This window comes from Rhinoraja longicauda, chromosome 27 (genome assembly GCF_053455715.1).
Source record: "Rhinoraja longicauda isolate Sanriku21f chromosome 27, sRhiLon1.1, whole genome shotgun sequence".
Taxonomy (NCBI): domain Eukaryota; kingdom Metazoa; phylum Chordata; class Chondrichthyes; order Rajiformes; family Arhynchobatidae; genus Rhinoraja; species Rhinoraja longicauda.
In genome coordinates, this window is record NC_135979.1 from 11,619,912 (window position 1) to 11,637,503 (window position 17,592).

Below are 17,592 nucleotides of genomic sequence, written 5' to 3' on the forward strand. Positions count from 1 at the left end.
AGCAGCATTTAAGTACCTAAAGTTTTGTAATAAACAGGATTAATTGAAATCCACGGCATCCCTGAACACACACAGATAAAGCAGACATCCAATAAAGCCAAATACTTGCTCCAACACTAGTCTGAACCCATGTGTACCACAGCATGGATTGAACGCCATTTCATCTGGTGAATGCAGGTGAAAAATACACACATCCCAGTGCACAAGCAGCAATCCTCAGTAAATATTGGTACTCACACCAGCAGATTGGAAACTGGACATCGACCCGCTGACGTCCACAGCAGGGGATTGCAAACTGGATTTTGAGCCCTTGATGTCCACACCTTCTGTTTGCAAGTTGGCCTCTTTATTGTACTTGGAACTAACAGTGTCATCATCATCAACATCATCATCATTCTGCAGTTGGCAAGAAAATAAAAAATAAGGATATGAACCTGATCAGCAACCTGCACAAATACTTCAACAAAGTGCATCATTATAACTAGTGCCTGGCTTCAAATGCATCCAACAAAAAGCAGCACATCTCCTAGCCAATGTGCTGAATTCCTATGTACATCATCCAGCCATTTATATTATTTTCCAGATTCACTTAATACCCCCTTGTCTCTCTTCTCCTATCATACCCCTCTAACTTTCTACCCTTACTCCTCTTTCTTCCTACCCTTTTCTTCGATTCCTTGCCATTCCCTCTCTCTTCAATCTCTTTCTTTTCTCCTTCTCACTTTCTATCTTTCCATTCTCTGCCATTTCTTTTTACCCTCCTCTCTCTCCTCCCTAATCTCTATCTCCTCACCTTTTTTCTTATCTTTGTCACATTCTCCCCTTTTTCTTCTCTCCTTCTTACTTCTCTTTTCATCCTCTTCACCACATTCTTCCCACCCTTTTCCTCCTCTTCCTTACCACTCTTCTTACCTCCATTGCTCATGCCCAGCCTTCTATCTCTATCTATCTCTGTTTGCTTGGCAAATTCATTTTGTTCCAAACTAACATCCAACATGTAATAAACAAATCTACGTGATTTAAACAAGACTAATGGTTCAGTGCCTGTGAAATAGGCAAGGGAATAGTGTCGTGCTCTGTACCTGCACTGTAATAACTGGCATCTGTTTGTTGTCCTCCTCATTTCTCAACCAGTCACTGCCCACATCAACTAGAGCATAAAGGTTACAAATCAATCAACATGGCAATAAAATACACCTAAAATGTGCACATAAAATAAATGTGACCATGTATTGTTATGGAAGTTGCATTCTGACACTTTATTCAGCATTCTGCAACAGGAAATGTACTTTTTTTCCCAGAATGAAACAGAGTAACAACCACTTCTTGTTTTTGTGCCACCCTCGAAACTCAGCCAGGCGCTTTCGGTCACGTCACCCCCTTGCATCGCAATCTGATTTTTTACTTCAATCAGTCACGAGGAAACTTAGGACACTTTTACTTGGGAGTGAAGATCAGTTTAAGGTGGGAGGGGAAAAATTTAATAGGAACCTAAGGGGCACCTTTTTCACACAGAGGATGGTTGGTATATGGAACAAGCTGCCAAAGGAGGTAGTTGAGGCAGGTACTATAACAACATTTAAAAGACTTTTGGACTGGTAGATGGATAGGAAAGGTTTGGAGGGATATGGGCCTAACATGGGCAGGTGGGACTACGTTGTAGATGGGGCATCTTGGTTGGCATGGGCCAGTTGGGCCGAAGGGCCTGTTTCACGGCTGTTTGACTCTATGATCAGTGGTCTTCACACCGCTGCAACGTGTTGGGTTACTCATCTTTCATTCATCTGCCACAATCTCCTCACCACCTTCTTCACCTCTGCAGAGATGTTTACATCTCTCCCCCCAACTCCTCAACTTTCCTCACAATTAAATTCCCCACTGTCACTGAGGTTGAAGCTTCAATCTACAACTCTCTCTTCCCAAACCATGTTGTTTTCTCTTAGTACTCTGGCCCTGCAATCCTCCAGGGCCTCAAGTTGAAGTCCCAACTTTCAATACAATCTCACCATCCCAGCTTAGAAATTCCTGTGCATTAAATGTCTGCAGAAAATCTTACAGATCTGATTCTTGGTATCAAACTCCTGAATCCTCTGCCCCACCCAGCTTTGGCCCTCTATCTGCTAAGGCACTGATCTTTCAAAAAAATCACCATACCCACCCCACCTTTCCCATATTACCATTCATGCCATTGCTCTCTGACATTCCTTCTCCTGAATCCTTCAAACCTGATCTCAGTCCTGAATGGCACACTTTAGAATGTGGACACACAACCACCTAAATGTCACTTCATGCACCCACCAAAAGTGTTTTGGATTCCCCAACAGCTACAGTGCCTGGTGTTTCTCTCAAGACACTCTCTCAATACATGAGGCTTCCTTCCACGACCATCCCTCACAGGTCCCAGGCTCATGCTAGCTTTACACACAAGGGCTGGACCACCCCACCTTCAGTCCTTTCCCTTGTAAGGCCAGGAGGAAACAATTATCCACCAAACTCAGGACCATTTTATCCCTGCCTCTCCAACTTTCAGAATGCCCTCCAGTGAAAATGTGAATGTTGGAAGATTAAAAAGTTGACAATGGAAGCAAAAATATTTATTTAAGTAGAAAAGCTAAACCACACATCCACCCTAAAATTCCAGCCTTCAATCTACGAAACCAACTTTCATGCCCAAGCTGCCACCTATAATCCTTATCTTGGATCTCTTTCCTTCTCCTAGCCTTAATCTCTGCCACACAACCTGTATTTGATCCAGCCTTGATCTCTAGCACACACCCTTCAAATTTACCTTTTGTCACAGAAGCCTCATCGCTATTATGCTGGGCCTGAAAATTAAAATATAAATATTATACACAAGAATAATAGCACTTTGGAGGAACTTTAATCTTTGGTTAAAACTGTAAAATTGCTACTATTTCTAGATGCTGATTCAACATTTATTTCACTTCAATTTGAGGAATAGCATAAACATCATAATATTTTCCAAACTTCTTGTGCAATCATCATTAGGAAAGCATTTGCAGGATTTGACTGCCAAAGATCATGTGGTTTAAACACAAGTTACTGAAGTTATTTACATGTACTTGGCTGCAGAGCTGTAGGCTTAGGGTCCAGCCCTTCCAGGAACATACATACCACATAAGTAGCACTGTTGCAACTTGCAAAAGTGCCGTAATGAGTAGATGGTTGACAGAGAGGTAGAAGAGCGGAGGGAATGTGTACCAACAGGACATGAATCTGGGGTTATAATAGAGAAGATCATCCACAGAAGAGAGGTTGTTCTAGGCATCAGCCAGGGTTGGAATATCTCTCTCTCTCTAAGGGTGAAACTGTTATGTCTGCATACAGTACTCTGCGTATTTGTCCGTTGGGAAAGATTTCATTGCTAGCCAATCTTCTTGCCCAGTCTGACAAATCAAGCTCCCACCCCCTCACCTGCATCCGCCTATCACTAGAGATGAAAAGGAGACAAAAGAGTGACCAAAAATTTGGAATAAACAAGTTATTTCAGGGATGGCAGGGATTTCAGGATGACTATAACAAGGGAATAAAACAAGGATCAGCCCTTAGGTTTTGGTAATTCAAAATCTTTATCAATAATGGATAATTGAACTGAGGGTAATATATTCTAATGTAAAGTAAGCTACAAAGAGCCCACAGTGAGACTGAAAAGAAATATTAATCGTTGGGGGAAGATGAGCTGTGGAAAACAACCTGAAACGTCACCCATTCCTTCTCTCCTGAGATGCTGCCTGACCCGCTGAGTTACTCCAGCATTTTGTGACATCTTTGAGTTGTGGCAAAAATGAAAGTAGCCACTTTAGTGTAAAGAATTACATATCATTTGGTTTTCAAAATACGATTAATTATTAAATATTGGTATTCATAAAATATTTACAGATTCCTGAAATGTTAACCTTTTTTTCATAAATACTACCTGGCCTGCTGTGTTTTTTTTTAGCATTTGTTTTTTGTTTTAATTTGCAAAGAGTTCTATTGAACATCCCAATTACAAAACCCTTATTACTTCAGTCTTTTTTTTCTGCGTTACCTCCACTTACACAACTTCCTGCTTCATAGTCCTCCGATCAGCATTCTGGCTGTATGTCACAGACTTTATCAGCAAGTATTGTATTCTGTACGTTTCAGACATAAGCTGAGCTTGACTTTATTCAGTCTTACAGACACTCTAACTAGCAGTCAAATTCTCCCTTTCCTACATTCGTACTTATATCTGTGTATAACTATGATCTGGATAAATAATCTATTAATTCCTCCTCTTTCTCCTCCTCCCTTATGGACGTTAGCTCCGATTCCAACTATAAGGTTCTGGGACAGAATGTTTTAAGAGCGACTTTTTCTGCAACTGTTGTCATTGGGGCAGGCTTGCTATTTAAAGAAGTCTGAAGAAGGGCTCTAATCTGAAATGTCACCTATCCATGTTCTTCAGAGATGCTGTCTGACCCACAGAGTTACTCCAGCACCTTGTGTCCTTTTTTGTAAGCCGGCATCTGCAGTTCCTTATTTATACATTGTGTGCTCCTACATACAGTAATACTGACACAGTGACTGCAGTGCTGTGTTTTAATTAATTATCTGATTATCTGCAGCTGATAGATAACTTAATCATTAGTTCATTATTAATATAGAACATGTAGTCAAGAGTCAAGAATGTTTAATTGTCATATGTATCATCAGCAGAACAGTGAAACGCTTACTTGCTGCAGCCTAATAGGCCCATTAAAGCAATAACACAGATAAATATATAATAATCAATAATAAACAAATAATATTTGTAATACTAGGTAACCATAATAGTGCAAAAAAAAAAGAAGTTTGCAGTGCAATCAAAAATGCAAGCCATTGAACGTCATAGTTGCTGAGATAGTGATTGGTGTTGTGCAATGTTCAAGATCCTGATGGCTGCTGGCAAGAAGCTTTTATTCAACCTGGTGGTCAGGGTTTTAGGCAACTGTACCTTCTTCTCGAAGTAGCAAAATAGGAATCTAGTCAGAATGGTGTGGGTCAACAAAGCCATGCTGACTGTCCCTAATCATCCCATTCAATTCCAGATACAAGTAGATCCTGCCTCAAAGAATCATTTTCAATGGCTTCCCTATCACTGGTGTGAGGCTCACCAAACTATAATTTCCTGGATTATCTCTATTCCGTTTCTTGATCACTTACCTTTTTTAAATACTGTTGGAATTTAAATCACCAAGTGCATTTCCTTTCACGAATATTAAATACTTGGTAAGTCCAGTTTAACACCAAACTCTAAAGATAATTCAAAGGGGAAAGGTAGATAGTTACCTGAAGATACTCAGGAGGTCAAACAGCGTCTGTGAAGAGAGAAATAGAGTTACAATTTCAGGTTGATGACCTTTCAAAAGAACGGGAAAAGTATAAAAAACAAGTGTGTGTTACGTTGCAGAGAGAGGTAGGACTTAAGAGAGCAAAGGGAATTTGTGATATGGTAGAGACCAAAGCAGTCCACATGATAGAAATGCTGTTCATACTATCTAAGCCAAAGTGATGAATGCTTGTTAATCAGGGCTGATTTGTCTGGAGTATAACTAGGTGGAATGATGGGAGAAAAGTACCATGTTGGAACTGTTAGACACAGAACATTGCGATTGTTGGAAAAACGAATGTCAGAATTCATCAGGAGGCCAGGTAGCAATTGTGCAGAGAGAAAAACGTAACTAATATTACAGGTGGATGGCTTTATATCTGAACTGAGCAGTTCAGATATGAACAGAAAAAGCTGGATATCTGAATTTGTTGCAATCAATATTGAATCCCAAGGGCTGCACATGCTATAAAGAAGATGTGATATTCCTCAAGCTTAATTGGGTTTTATTGGAAGAATCCAAAGTCAGAGAGGTTGCAGTGGAAGTTGGACAGAGAATTAAATTGATGGGCAACTGGAAGCTCTGAATCTCTCTTCCATCTAGGTACTCTGCAGCTCTTGGGACTCAATATTGAATTCAACGATTTCCGGTGACCAGCTTTTCCTGTTTGTATCAGAACTGGTCAGTTCCGTTGTAAGGCCATCTACTTGTACATCAATTCAGATTTTCTTTCCACACAGATTCTGCCTGAAATCATTCTCTTTTATTGCAAATTCCCATCAACTTGGTGTTTTGCATCCTAAAGTTCCAACATTGTCTCTTTTTTTTAATCTCTCGAATGCTTTGTTCATTTTTCCCTATTCACACTCCTCCTGACAGCTCACTGATGGATTAATAAGCATTCATCATTCTCTCTTAGATGATACCATATGCATTTCTAATGTCTGGACAATCTTGGTTTCCATTGCATCACAAACATTCCTTTTGGGCTCACCACTCCTTCCCCCTTTCAGCAAGTCAAACACATTTTGTTTTTTCACCTTCCCATTCTGATGAAAGGTCATCAACCAATTTCTCTCTGCATAGAAGGTGCCTTCCCTACTTAGCAACTTCAGCATTTTCTGTTTTTATTTCCAGTATCCACATTTTCCTTTGCTTCTAGATAGTTACCAGTCTGCTTGTTTTAATTGCCTCAGGCTCTGTCCCCCTTTGTGTAATATTACATTTCTACTTTCTCTGAAGTGATTATTTACCATCGCACAGTTGCCTTGTTTAATCAAAGGTTGTTGCTGAAAATAAAAGTTCTTGGTCCAGGCGGTAACATTTTGTAAGGAGAGTTGATTAGCGAGTAAACTACAAACAGAGAGCAGGCACAAATGTGTTATTTTCTGTTTGGCAAAGCGGTGTGCCACTGGGATCACAGTGGTGTATTAACTTTGGTTGGGTGGATATGCGTGTGAATGTGGAGTTGAGGTAACAATCAAATCAGCCATCATCTTAGATAGTGGAGCAGGATTGAGAGACCAAGTGGCCTACTCCCATTCCAGATTCATATGCTTCTAATTACTTTGTACTTCCTTACATCTTCCAATAAAATTTCTGTTACTACTTGATAGATTATTCTGTTAAGTTTACAAAGCTTTATATGTTAGCAGATGTTTCTTGCATTTGCGCCATATCTTCACTGTCATTTTATTTAGGAGATTATCTCAGCTTTGCAGATCTTCCCAGTGTTCTCCCAATTGCTAGTGCAGGATTCCACCAGGCTTTACATTTTTGTCCCCCTGAGATGGTTGAAACGGGCACAATGAAACATCAAGAAAATTGGATTAATGATGTCGTGGTACAGATGTAGTGGAATCCATGAGAGACATAGGATTATCTTCACACAAAGGCAATGGGAGAAGCTAGGATTTTTGTTCTTAAATTAGAGAAAGTCAATAAGAGAAATGATGGACAAATACTCGTCATGAAAAGCAGATGGATCAGTAACCTGTGGGCTCAGATTTGAGAGGATTTGCAAAGGAACTAAAGGTAACATGGGAATTTTTAATGATACATTGTGAATTTTGGAGAACTAGAATGTTCTGCAAAAGAAGGATAGTGAAAGTGTATTCAATTGTATTATGTAAAGGACATGACTAAATATTTGAATTGGATTTGAAAAGCCACAGTAAAGGTGAGGGGTGCAATTAATTGAATATCTCTTTCAAAGTAAATGCTGCAGCTCCAGTTGAAGATGTGGCTGCAACAGAAAGTAACAGTGAGAGAGAATGAGAGCGGGTAGTAGGGAGGCTGAGAGTGAAGAGACGAAAGGTGAGCAAGATAGAAATGAAGCCAGTTCAGAGGCTTGTTCGTGAAACATGGAAGAAGTCAAGACTGAAAGAAACTGAGTAAAAGCATCAGAAAATCTGACAGTTAACAGCAGTCATTTTAGCCCATAATGCCTTTATTGTCTCTCTGAAAGGCATTACCTACTCCAAACCTTTAAAATCTCTTTCAAACATTATTTTCATTTGTTTAATTTTTCTTCACATCAAATGTACCACCACTAAAAGCATCCATTACATCCCACAGCTTCAACATCCTTGATAAATGAGGGTTCCATGAAGAGAGCACAACTAGTCAGGAATTTCAGTAGAGTTGCTCATTGTGAAGGGAGAGAAGCCTTTGGTATTCCACGAGGTCTCTGATCGCATCCGTTCATTTTCAGACTGCTCATTTTCCAATTCACTGACCAATGAAATATCAGGCCTGTTGAAAGTCGCAGTCTGATACACAGAACATTAGATTTAATCACTTAAAAGAACTAACCTGCATATTAGTGTCAAAAGTTTCTTTATTTGAAGCAACATTTCTTTTGTCATCAAATAACCTGTAAATTGGAGAAACAGGGGGCTATTAAAGCAGATCTAAAGCCATACCAGCATCACGCCTGCACTGCAACCTCATGTTAAACTTACATCCATCCAAATTATATCCTGGTTCACATGTTGTAGCTGCACTGCATGACCTTGTCCACTGCTAACATCCACATGAACTCTTATTCCCACCTCCCACACTCACTCTAGCTCTGCCCATGCTGTACTCCTGCTCCCTCCTTGAATTTCATGCTCAATCTAGTCATGTACCAGCTCTACGCCTTCATATCTATCTCACATCCGTATTGCAGTTTCACTAAAGCACCGCACCCAAATAGCATATGTGCCCTTGCAGTATTATAATTGCACTACACCGTCACTCCAGCCTTATGCCCACACTACATCCTCAATCCAGTCTTATATCCACATTACACTCTTACATCTGCACTGCATCACCACATAGAGTAATTCAGCATGGAAGCAGGCTCTTCTGCCCAACTTGCACATGCTGACTTAGATGCCCCATTCATACTAGTTCCACCTGCCCACATTTTATGGCGGCGCACACAGTTGCAGCGGCTCGATGTCCTCCCGGTCAGTGCTCGTGTTTTTTGTGTATGTGTATGTGTATGTGTATGTGTGCGTGTTGTTTTGTGCCCTGTGTACTTACTGTCGGGCGAACAACGTTTACGGCCGGCAGGATCTTCTTAGGATTGGAGCCGGTCGCGAATGGGGGGTTACCGCCGAGTTTGTCCGCTCATACAAGATCCCGGCGGACATAGCGAGGAGCCCCGACTCTCCGTGGATCACCATCCCCGCGGGGAGGAGGCGAAGGCGGCGCAGAGAGAGAAGGCAAAAGCGAGGCGGCAGGGCCGGCGCTCTGGTCAGGCTACGGAGGCAGCCACTGAAACCACCGCTTCCCAGCCTGTTTCTAACGAACGCCAGATCCCTCGCTAACAAGATGGATGAACTTAGGCTGCAGACTGCAGCTAACAACGCCGTGAAGGACAGCTGTATCCTGTTGATCACGGAGACCTGGCTTCATTCTTTCATTCCGGACTCTGCTATCGAGCTAGCAGGCTACACAGCACAGCGTCATGACAGGACAAGAGACTCTGGTAAGAGCAGAGGTGGAGGGCTCTGTGTGTACGTGAACAACACCTGGTGTACAAACACAGTGATTGTAGACAGTCACTGCTCCCCGGACCTGGAGTATGTGACTGTTAAATGCAGGCCCATTTATCTCCCTAGAGAGTTTACTGTTGTCATGATAACTGCTGTGTACATACCACCGGATGCTAATGCTAACTCGGCTATCGGATATTTGTATGGTAGCACTAGCAGTCAACAGAGCATATATCCTGACGGTGTTCACATCATAGCAGGGGACTTTAACCACGCGGACTTGAAGAAAATGCTCCCCAAATTCTATCAGCATGTTAAATGTGCTACAAGAGGAGCTAACACACTGGACAAGGTCTACTCCAACATCAAGCTGGGCTACAGGGCTAGACAATTACCACACCTGGGTCAGTCGGACCATATGTCCCTGTTTTTAATTCCTGCATATGCCCCCCTCAGGAAAACCGCTCCTACCATCACAAAGACCATCACAACTTGGCCTGATGGTGCATCTCAGCAGCTGCAGGACTGCTTCGACAGGACCAACTGGGATGTGTTTGAACACCGGGACCTGGAGGTGTTCACAGACAGTGTACTATGTTACATTAAAAACTGCATGGACACTGTCACAGTGGACAAACGCATCCGGGTCTACCCCAACCAGAAGCCCTGGATGACCCGGGAGGTCCAGCGGCTGTTAAAAGAGAGGAACACTGCTTTTAGGTCTGGCGATAGGGCTTTATACAGCATGGCCCGAGCTAACCTGAAGAGAGGCATCAGAGAGGCCAAATTAGACTACAGGAGGAAGATAGAGGACCACCTGGACAGTAACAACAGCAGGCAGGTGTGGCAGGGGATCCAGTATCTAACCAACTATAAGACCAACCTTGGAGCTGCTGAAGGTGACGCCTCGTTGGCAGAGGAGCTGAACCTCTTCTTTGCTCGCTTTGAAGTGGAGCCACCCGAGACAGCCATATCACACCACATGGTCCACAGCAGCCTAACCCTCAAGATAGAGGAGCATGAGGTGAGGCGCACGCTGCGGGCCATCAATCCAAGGAAGGCTACTGGACCCGACGGCGTCTCTGGACGCGTGCTGAAGGACTGCGCTGACCAGCTGGCTGGAGTCTGTACGAGGATTTTCAACCAGTCTCTGGCCCAGTCCACTGTTCCATCCTGTCTGAAGTCCGCAATCATAGTCCCCTTGCCCAAAAAACCCCACATTTCCAGCCTCAACGACTACCGGCCAGTCGCACTCACACCAGTGGTGATGAAGTGTTTTGAAAAACTGGTCCGGGGTCATATCACATCACTCCTGCCCCGAAGCTTTGACCCCCACCAGTTTGCGTACAGAGCGAATAGATCCACAGAGGACGCTATAGCCACAGCCCTCCATGCTGCACTGTTCCACCTGGAGCAGCCGGGGAGCTACGTGCGGATGCTCTTTGTGGACTACAGCTCTGCCTTTAATACAATCCTTCCCCATAAACTGGTGGACAAACTGGGGGACTTGGGACTTCCACACTCCACCTGCATGTGGATAAATAGCTTCCTGTCAGCTCGCAGCCAGAGAGTCAGAGTGGGCCATCACACATCCACGGCCCTCAGCCTCAGTACCGGCTCTCCACAGGGCTGCTTGCTGAGCCCCCTGCTCTACACCATCTATACACATGACTGCACCCCCGCCCACCACAGCAACACCATTGTCAAATTTGCGGATGACACTACGGTGGTGGGACTCATCACCGGGGGGGACGAGTACGCCTACCGGGATGAGGCGGAGCAGCTGACAGTGTGGTGTGGAGAAAATAACCTGCTCCTCAACACCTTAAAGACAAAGGAAATAATAATAGACTTCAGAAAGAATAAAACGGACATGGTACCATTAACTATCAGAGGGGACTGTGTGGAGAGGGTGGCGGATTTCCGCTTCCTGGGAATCCATATTGAGGAGGACCTGACGTGGAGCGTGAACACCTCTGCGCTGCTGAAAAAGGTCCAGCAGAGACTGCACTTCCTGAGGGTGCTCAGGAAGAATAACATCACTCAGAGACTGCTGTTGTCCTTTTATCGGTGCTACATTGAGAGCATCCTAACATACTGTGTATGCGTATGGTACACCAGCTGCACAGCGGCTCAGAGGAAAGCGCTCCAGAGGGCCATTGACAACGCCCAGAGGATTGTCGGCTGCCCTCTACTTACCTTGGAGGACTTACACAGTTCCCGCTGCATCAAAAAATCCCAGAGTATTATAAAGGACATTTCCCACCCCGGACACTCCCTGTTTGAACTGTTACCGTCAGGCAGACGGTACAGATCTACAAGGACAAGGACAAACAGACTTAAAAATAGTTTTTACCCCACTGCTATAAAGGCACTAAATGTAGCCGCCAAGGAACGCAGGGGCGATACATAATAAGAGACTGTGAAATCGACAGAAGGATGTAGGGTTGGGTGTTTATGCGTGCTATTTTCATGATATTTATTTTAGTTGTTTATCTTTTTTAAATATTTTACCTTGTATGTATCGTTAGCTTTTAGAAATGTTTGAATGGTGCACTGACTGGCTGACATTTTACAATTTCGTTGTACATGGCTCATGTTACAATGACAATAAAGGAACTATTCTATTCTATTTGGCCCATATCCCACTAAACCTTTCTATCCATGTACCTGCCCAAATGTTTGTAAAATTTTGTTATAATACCTGCCTCAACTACCTCCCTACTATAGCTCAGGCGTTCAAGTCCTGGCAACATCCTCAGAAATAATCTCGGCACTCTTTCCAGACATACCACAGATCTTCTACCAAAACAGTGAAGATATTGTATTTTAGATTATTTCTTTACCTGTTGTGGGTTTCTAACAGTTCGCAATCTGTCTCATCCACTCCTGTATTCACCAGATCAGGATTAACCGTGCCTTCATCAGTTACAACACCATTCTCATTCTCATGTTCTTCTTGGTCCTGGTCACTCTGCTCATCAATAATGATTTTCTCATCATCAATCGTCACCCTCTTTTCGCCTTCACCTATTATCAGGTAAAAATGTTATTTTAAAACAAAATTCACAGCAAATTCAATGTGAATCCGAGTTGACCCCAGATTTTGTGGTAAAATTGAAATGTGCAGTGAGGTTTGCTTCTGAGCAAGTTCCAAAGGCCATGCAGTACCTTAATTGATGTGCTTTATACATGTAAGCTGCCTAAAATATCTCTCATCTGCTTTGAATAGAAAAGATGACATCAACATAATACAGTCATATGATGAGGAAGAACCATGGTTACCCCTTGCAAATTAAAATATCATCATCTGTTCTTTTTACTTGAATAACTATGATTATGCTAATTAATCGAGTCAAGAAATAACATTTAAATTAAAGGATTTTTGCTCAACAACATTAATAACTTGCATTTATAGCAATATTAATAGTAAAATCCTCCAAAGCATTTCAGTGGAGATATATCAGCCAACATTTGATACGAAGTTTACTAATTTACTGATAGGTATACAAAATAGCTTGGTCAACAAGGTAGTTATAAGGAGTATCTTTAAGCATGAAATGGGTAGAGGGGAAGAGAAATTTAGTGAGGGAATTCTGCAGGTCAGAGTTTGTTCCGTTGAAGAGCAATACTGGAGCAATTAAAACCGTGGGATGCATAGAGAACCAAAATTGGAGTGCGGTGATATAGATGGCTTGTAGCGTGTTATTCAGATAGGATGGGAATAATCTTGAAAAGGCTTGCAAATAAGAATAAAGTTTAATTTAGTTTATAGAACTCTGACCTCAGAATAAAATATATTTTTGAATTACTGCTCAAGGTCAATGGTGGCTAATCAGCAACGTCGCCACAAGAGGTGAGAGTAATCAGCAAAACAAAAGACAAAATGTTGATCAGTATTGTAATAAGTATGGAGATGCATTGAAGGGCTAAAATCTCAAGCCATTGAAATCCAAAACCATTCAGCTTGAGATGTTCCTCATGCGACTCCAACTGTAGTTTGTTTTTGACCATTTCAAGAAACACGATAGAGCACAACTGATAACTCTCAGAGGTAAGAGCACAGATTTCCATGTAGGTCAGAATAATTAGATCTGATTGTGGTATTGCAATATTTTCCTAATGCTTTTCGCCATTTTCTCTTGCCTAGTCTTGTTGCCTTCAATCATTTACAAAAGGTCGACTTTTAAAACAGACAATAGGTGTTTAATATCATCATGCAGCCTCCCTCAAATACACCAGAATTTTGCTCTGCCTCAGATCCCGCTGCTGTTCTTTTCTCCTTTGGCTGGTTTCCATCCTCTTTGCAGATGAGTTTAAATCCTTTAAGCAGTACTGGTTAATCTTTCATTGGGAATCGCATCCAGGAGACTTTACAGTTGTCCCTTGGCCTCCACTGCCTTCTGCGGCAGAGAATTCCACAGATTCACAACTCTCTGGGTGAAAAAGTTTTTCCTCATCTCAGTCCTAAATGGCCTACCCCTTATTCTTAAACTGTGACCCCTGGTTCTGGACTCCCTCAACATCGGGAACATATTTCCTGCATCTAGCCTGTCCAATCCTTTAAGAATTTTATATGTTTCTACACGATCCCCTCTCATCCTTCTAGATTCCAGTGAATACAAGCCCGGTCGACCCATTCTTTCATCATATGTCAGTCCCACCATCTCGGGAATTAACCTGGTAAACCTATGCTGCACTCCCTCAATAACAGTAATGTCCTTCCTCAAATTAGGAGACCAAAATTGCACACAATACTCCAGGTGCGGACTCACCAGGGCCCTGTATAATGGCAGTTGGATCTCCTTGCTCCTGAACTCAAATCCTCTCACAATGAAGGCCAACATGTCATTAGCTTTCTTCACTGCCTGTTGTACCTCATGCTTACTTTCAATGACTCATGTACAAGCACACCCAGGTCTTGTTGCACCTCCCCTTTTCCTAATCTGACACCATTCAGATAATAATCTGCCTTCCTGTTCTTGCCATCAAAGTGGATAACCTCACATTTATCCACATTATACTGCATCTGCCATGCATCGACCCACTCACCCAATCTATTCAAGTCACCCTGCAGCCTCATAGCATCCTCCTCGCAGCTCACACTGCCACCCAGCTTTGTGACATCTGCAAACTTGGAGATGTTATATTTATTTCCCTCGTCTATATCGTTAATATATATTGTAAATAACTGGGGTCCCAGCACCGAGCCTTGCGGCACCCCACTAGTCACTGCCTGCCATTCTGAAAAGGACCCATTAATTCCTACTCTTTGCTTCCTGTCTGCCAACCAGTTCCCTATCCATGTCAATACCTACCCCCAATACCATGTGCTCTAATTTTGCACGCTAATCTCTTGTGTGGGACCTTGTCAAAGGCTTTTTGAAAGTCCAGATACACCACATCCACTGGCTTCTCCCTTATCCATTCTACTTGTTACATCCTCAAAAAAATTCCAGAAGATTAGTCAAGCATTATTCCCCCTTCATAAATCCATGCAGACTTTGACCGAACCTGTCGCTGCTTTCCACATGCACTGCTATTACATTTTTAATAATCGACTCAAGCATCTTCCCCACTACCGATGTAAGACTAACTAGTCTGTAATTCACTGTTTTCTCTCTCTCGCTCCTTTCTTAAAAAGTGGAGTTACATTAGCTACTCTCCAGTCCACAGGAACTGATCCAGAGTCTATAGAACATTGGAAAATGATCACCAATTATCACCTGTTGTCCTGTTTTTTAATACACGTGACACTGGAAATTATACTGAGAATATTACCTCATTGGTGCTTCTATTTTAAACTTGCTATGCAAATTCCAGAAATTCTACCTGAAGGATTTCAACAAATTTTCGTGGATTGTAACCTGAAATTGGACTTCCTGTTGTTACATTTCTCCTTGCAGATTCTCCTGCACATATTCAGTGATATTTAATCCTGGCGCCAAGGGAGAACAATATAATATTCCAGAAATATGTAATAAATACACTTAATTATTAAATCAGCTTTAATATCTGCATTTCTATTCTTTATTCTTTTGTCAAAAGGTGGTGAATCTGTGGAATTATTCACCACAGAAGGCTGTGGAGGCCAAGCCAATGGATATTTTTAAAGCACAGAGAGATGAATTCTTGATTAGTACGGGTGTCAGGGGCTATGGGGAGAAGGCAGAAGAATGGGGTTAGGAGGGAGAGATAGATCAGCCATGATTGAATGGCGGAGTAAACTTGGGCCGAATGGCCTAATTCTGTTCCTATCACATATGACCTTATGACCTTATGACTTAGGGTGAAACAGTGGCGCAGTTGGTAGAACTGCTGCCTCACAGCGCCAGAGACGGGGGTTCGATCCTGATCTCGGGTGTTGTGATGTGTGGACTTTGCAGTTTTCCCTGTGACCACACAGGTTTTCACTGGCTGCTTCAGTTTCCTCACTAATTCCAAAGATGTGGGGGTTTGTAGGTTAATTGACCTTTGTAAATTGTCCCTAGTGTGAAGGGAGTAAATCAGAAAATGGGAGAACGTGGAACCAGTGTGACCAGGTGATCAATGGTCGGCATAAACTTGGTGGGCTGAAGGGCTTTTTCTATGCTGTATCTTTAAAGTAAACTAAAGACTATCCTATGATGTTGGGAATCATCTCTGGAGCTATAAAAAAATAAGCTATTCGAACCTTCATGTCTGAGTCCTTCTTTGACTAAGCAACTGAAAAATAATACTAATTAAACCTTTAATTGAAAATAACATCCGGGAGATTTTACAGAAGTCCCTTTCCTCAGAACTTGCCCCAATGTGTCAAGAATCTAACACCCCCGCCTCCCACCCCCCACAGCGCTTCTTGAGTTATGCTGCTTATATTGTCTTCTAGTTTATATTTATGCAGTCTTCCCTTCAAATCTGCAATAGACCCCTCCCTCACTTGTGCACTTGTGATAAAATACTGCAGGATGTAACAAAGCCTCTTGCTGTACACTTAGTGACAATTTAAAATTAAATATTCCATTTGTTAATTAAAAAATTCTATTCAATGTCCTCCTCATTTGGAAACAGCCTGCAATAATTTTCAGAATTACCTTTTGTTCTTTTCTTCCTGCGAATGGAAGCCCGAATGATGTCTGACCCAAGCCATTTGTCTGTGTGGCGCCTTGATCTGGCTTCCTTGAACCAATCTCCCGTTACGACTTTTAGCTGTTCTGGATCAAAAGCTGATTGTTGTAACTTCCTGAAGAATTCAGAAAAGAAAAAGCTAATGGGTAGTTTTGTGTGTTTGATGTGCCAAAGGGGGCACATTCACGGTTAAGATCATTTGAAAATTCCAAATAAACTTCTGAATGTGAAGGAGTTCAATGCCTGAGCTGGGAGGTTTACCAAGCTTTTCTATGGGATCAACTGATATCTTTCACTCAGGAATCTTTTAAACAAATTTCATGTGAGGATTGAATGTGCAGCCACCACTATGTAGCAGGAGTGGGTGTAATGAAGATTCAGTAGGATGATTTCATATGAGGACAAGTTGGATAAACATGTCTGGTGTTTCTTGGAATATGTAGGTCTGATCGGGTGCACATGAATGATGGAATAGGCTTGAGTTAAAACTAAGGACAAAATATTAGAAATAAAAAGAATATCAGATCAGGATTTGAATTCTGTATACCAAAGACTTTACAACTAAAGTACAGAAGGAATACGTCAATGTTATGTCTGGTATGAGCTTCTCATATAGTCCAAGAAGAATATTACAATCAACTGTCCCAAACATTATACTGTTTAAACAGCTCAGTTGTTAAAAGATAATTTGTGAATTTAAAGTAAATTGCATGGGTTTTCTGAATTGCCCAAAACTTACTTTATCATACATTAAAGCCATTACTAAAACGATGGTTCAGGAAAACAGTCATTGGATGTAATTTAGTAGGTTAATTGGTTGAAAAAATGAATTTTCATTTATTTGTCAGACTTTCAGTAATTAAGTTTAGATTGGATATAAAATTTCTTTCTGCTCACTTGATACGTTGTTCTTCCAATAAACGGAGTTTGGTATCCCGGTAAAGAACTTGTGCAATCACATCCTGCTCCTCATCTGTTAGGAAGCTCAAGTCAATCAACTCTTTTATGTTGAAGTCTAATTCCATGGCAAGATGAGTCATACCAGGCAATTCCTCAATACAGACAAGTTTCAAAGTTTGGTTGAACAACTCGAAGAAGAAGCTTTAGGGTCTTGCAATAAAGTTCAGCATCTTGCAGTTTAATTG

General features: G+C 41.9%; 1 protein-coding gene across 1 annotated transcript in view; it reads right to left on the minus strand.

Annotated features, from left to right (window-relative positions):
• Positions 1-17,549, minus strand: part of sytl1 (synaptotagmin-like 1) — a 39,515-nt gene extending 21,966 nt beyond the window's left edge. Inside the window, exons 1-7 of the mRNA XM_078422903.1 lie at positions 17,345-17,549; positions 16,414-16,562; positions 12,187-12,370; positions 8,169-8,229; positions 2,789-2,825; positions 1,083-1,150; positions 238-396 (exon numbers count right to left, since the gene is read on the minus strand). Of these exons, the coding sequence (XP_078279029.1) occupies positions 238-396; positions 1,083-1,150; positions 2,789-2,825; positions 8,169-8,229; positions 12,187-12,370; positions 16,414-16,562; positions 17,345-17,487 (801 nt within the window). The 5' untranslated portion in view covers positions 17,488-17,549. The remainder of the gene's footprint in view (positions 1-237; positions 397-1,082; positions 1,151-2,788; positions 2,826-8,168; positions 8,230-12,186; positions 12,371-16,413; positions 16,563-17,344) is intronic.
• Positions 17,550-17,592: the final 43 nt, after the last annotated feature.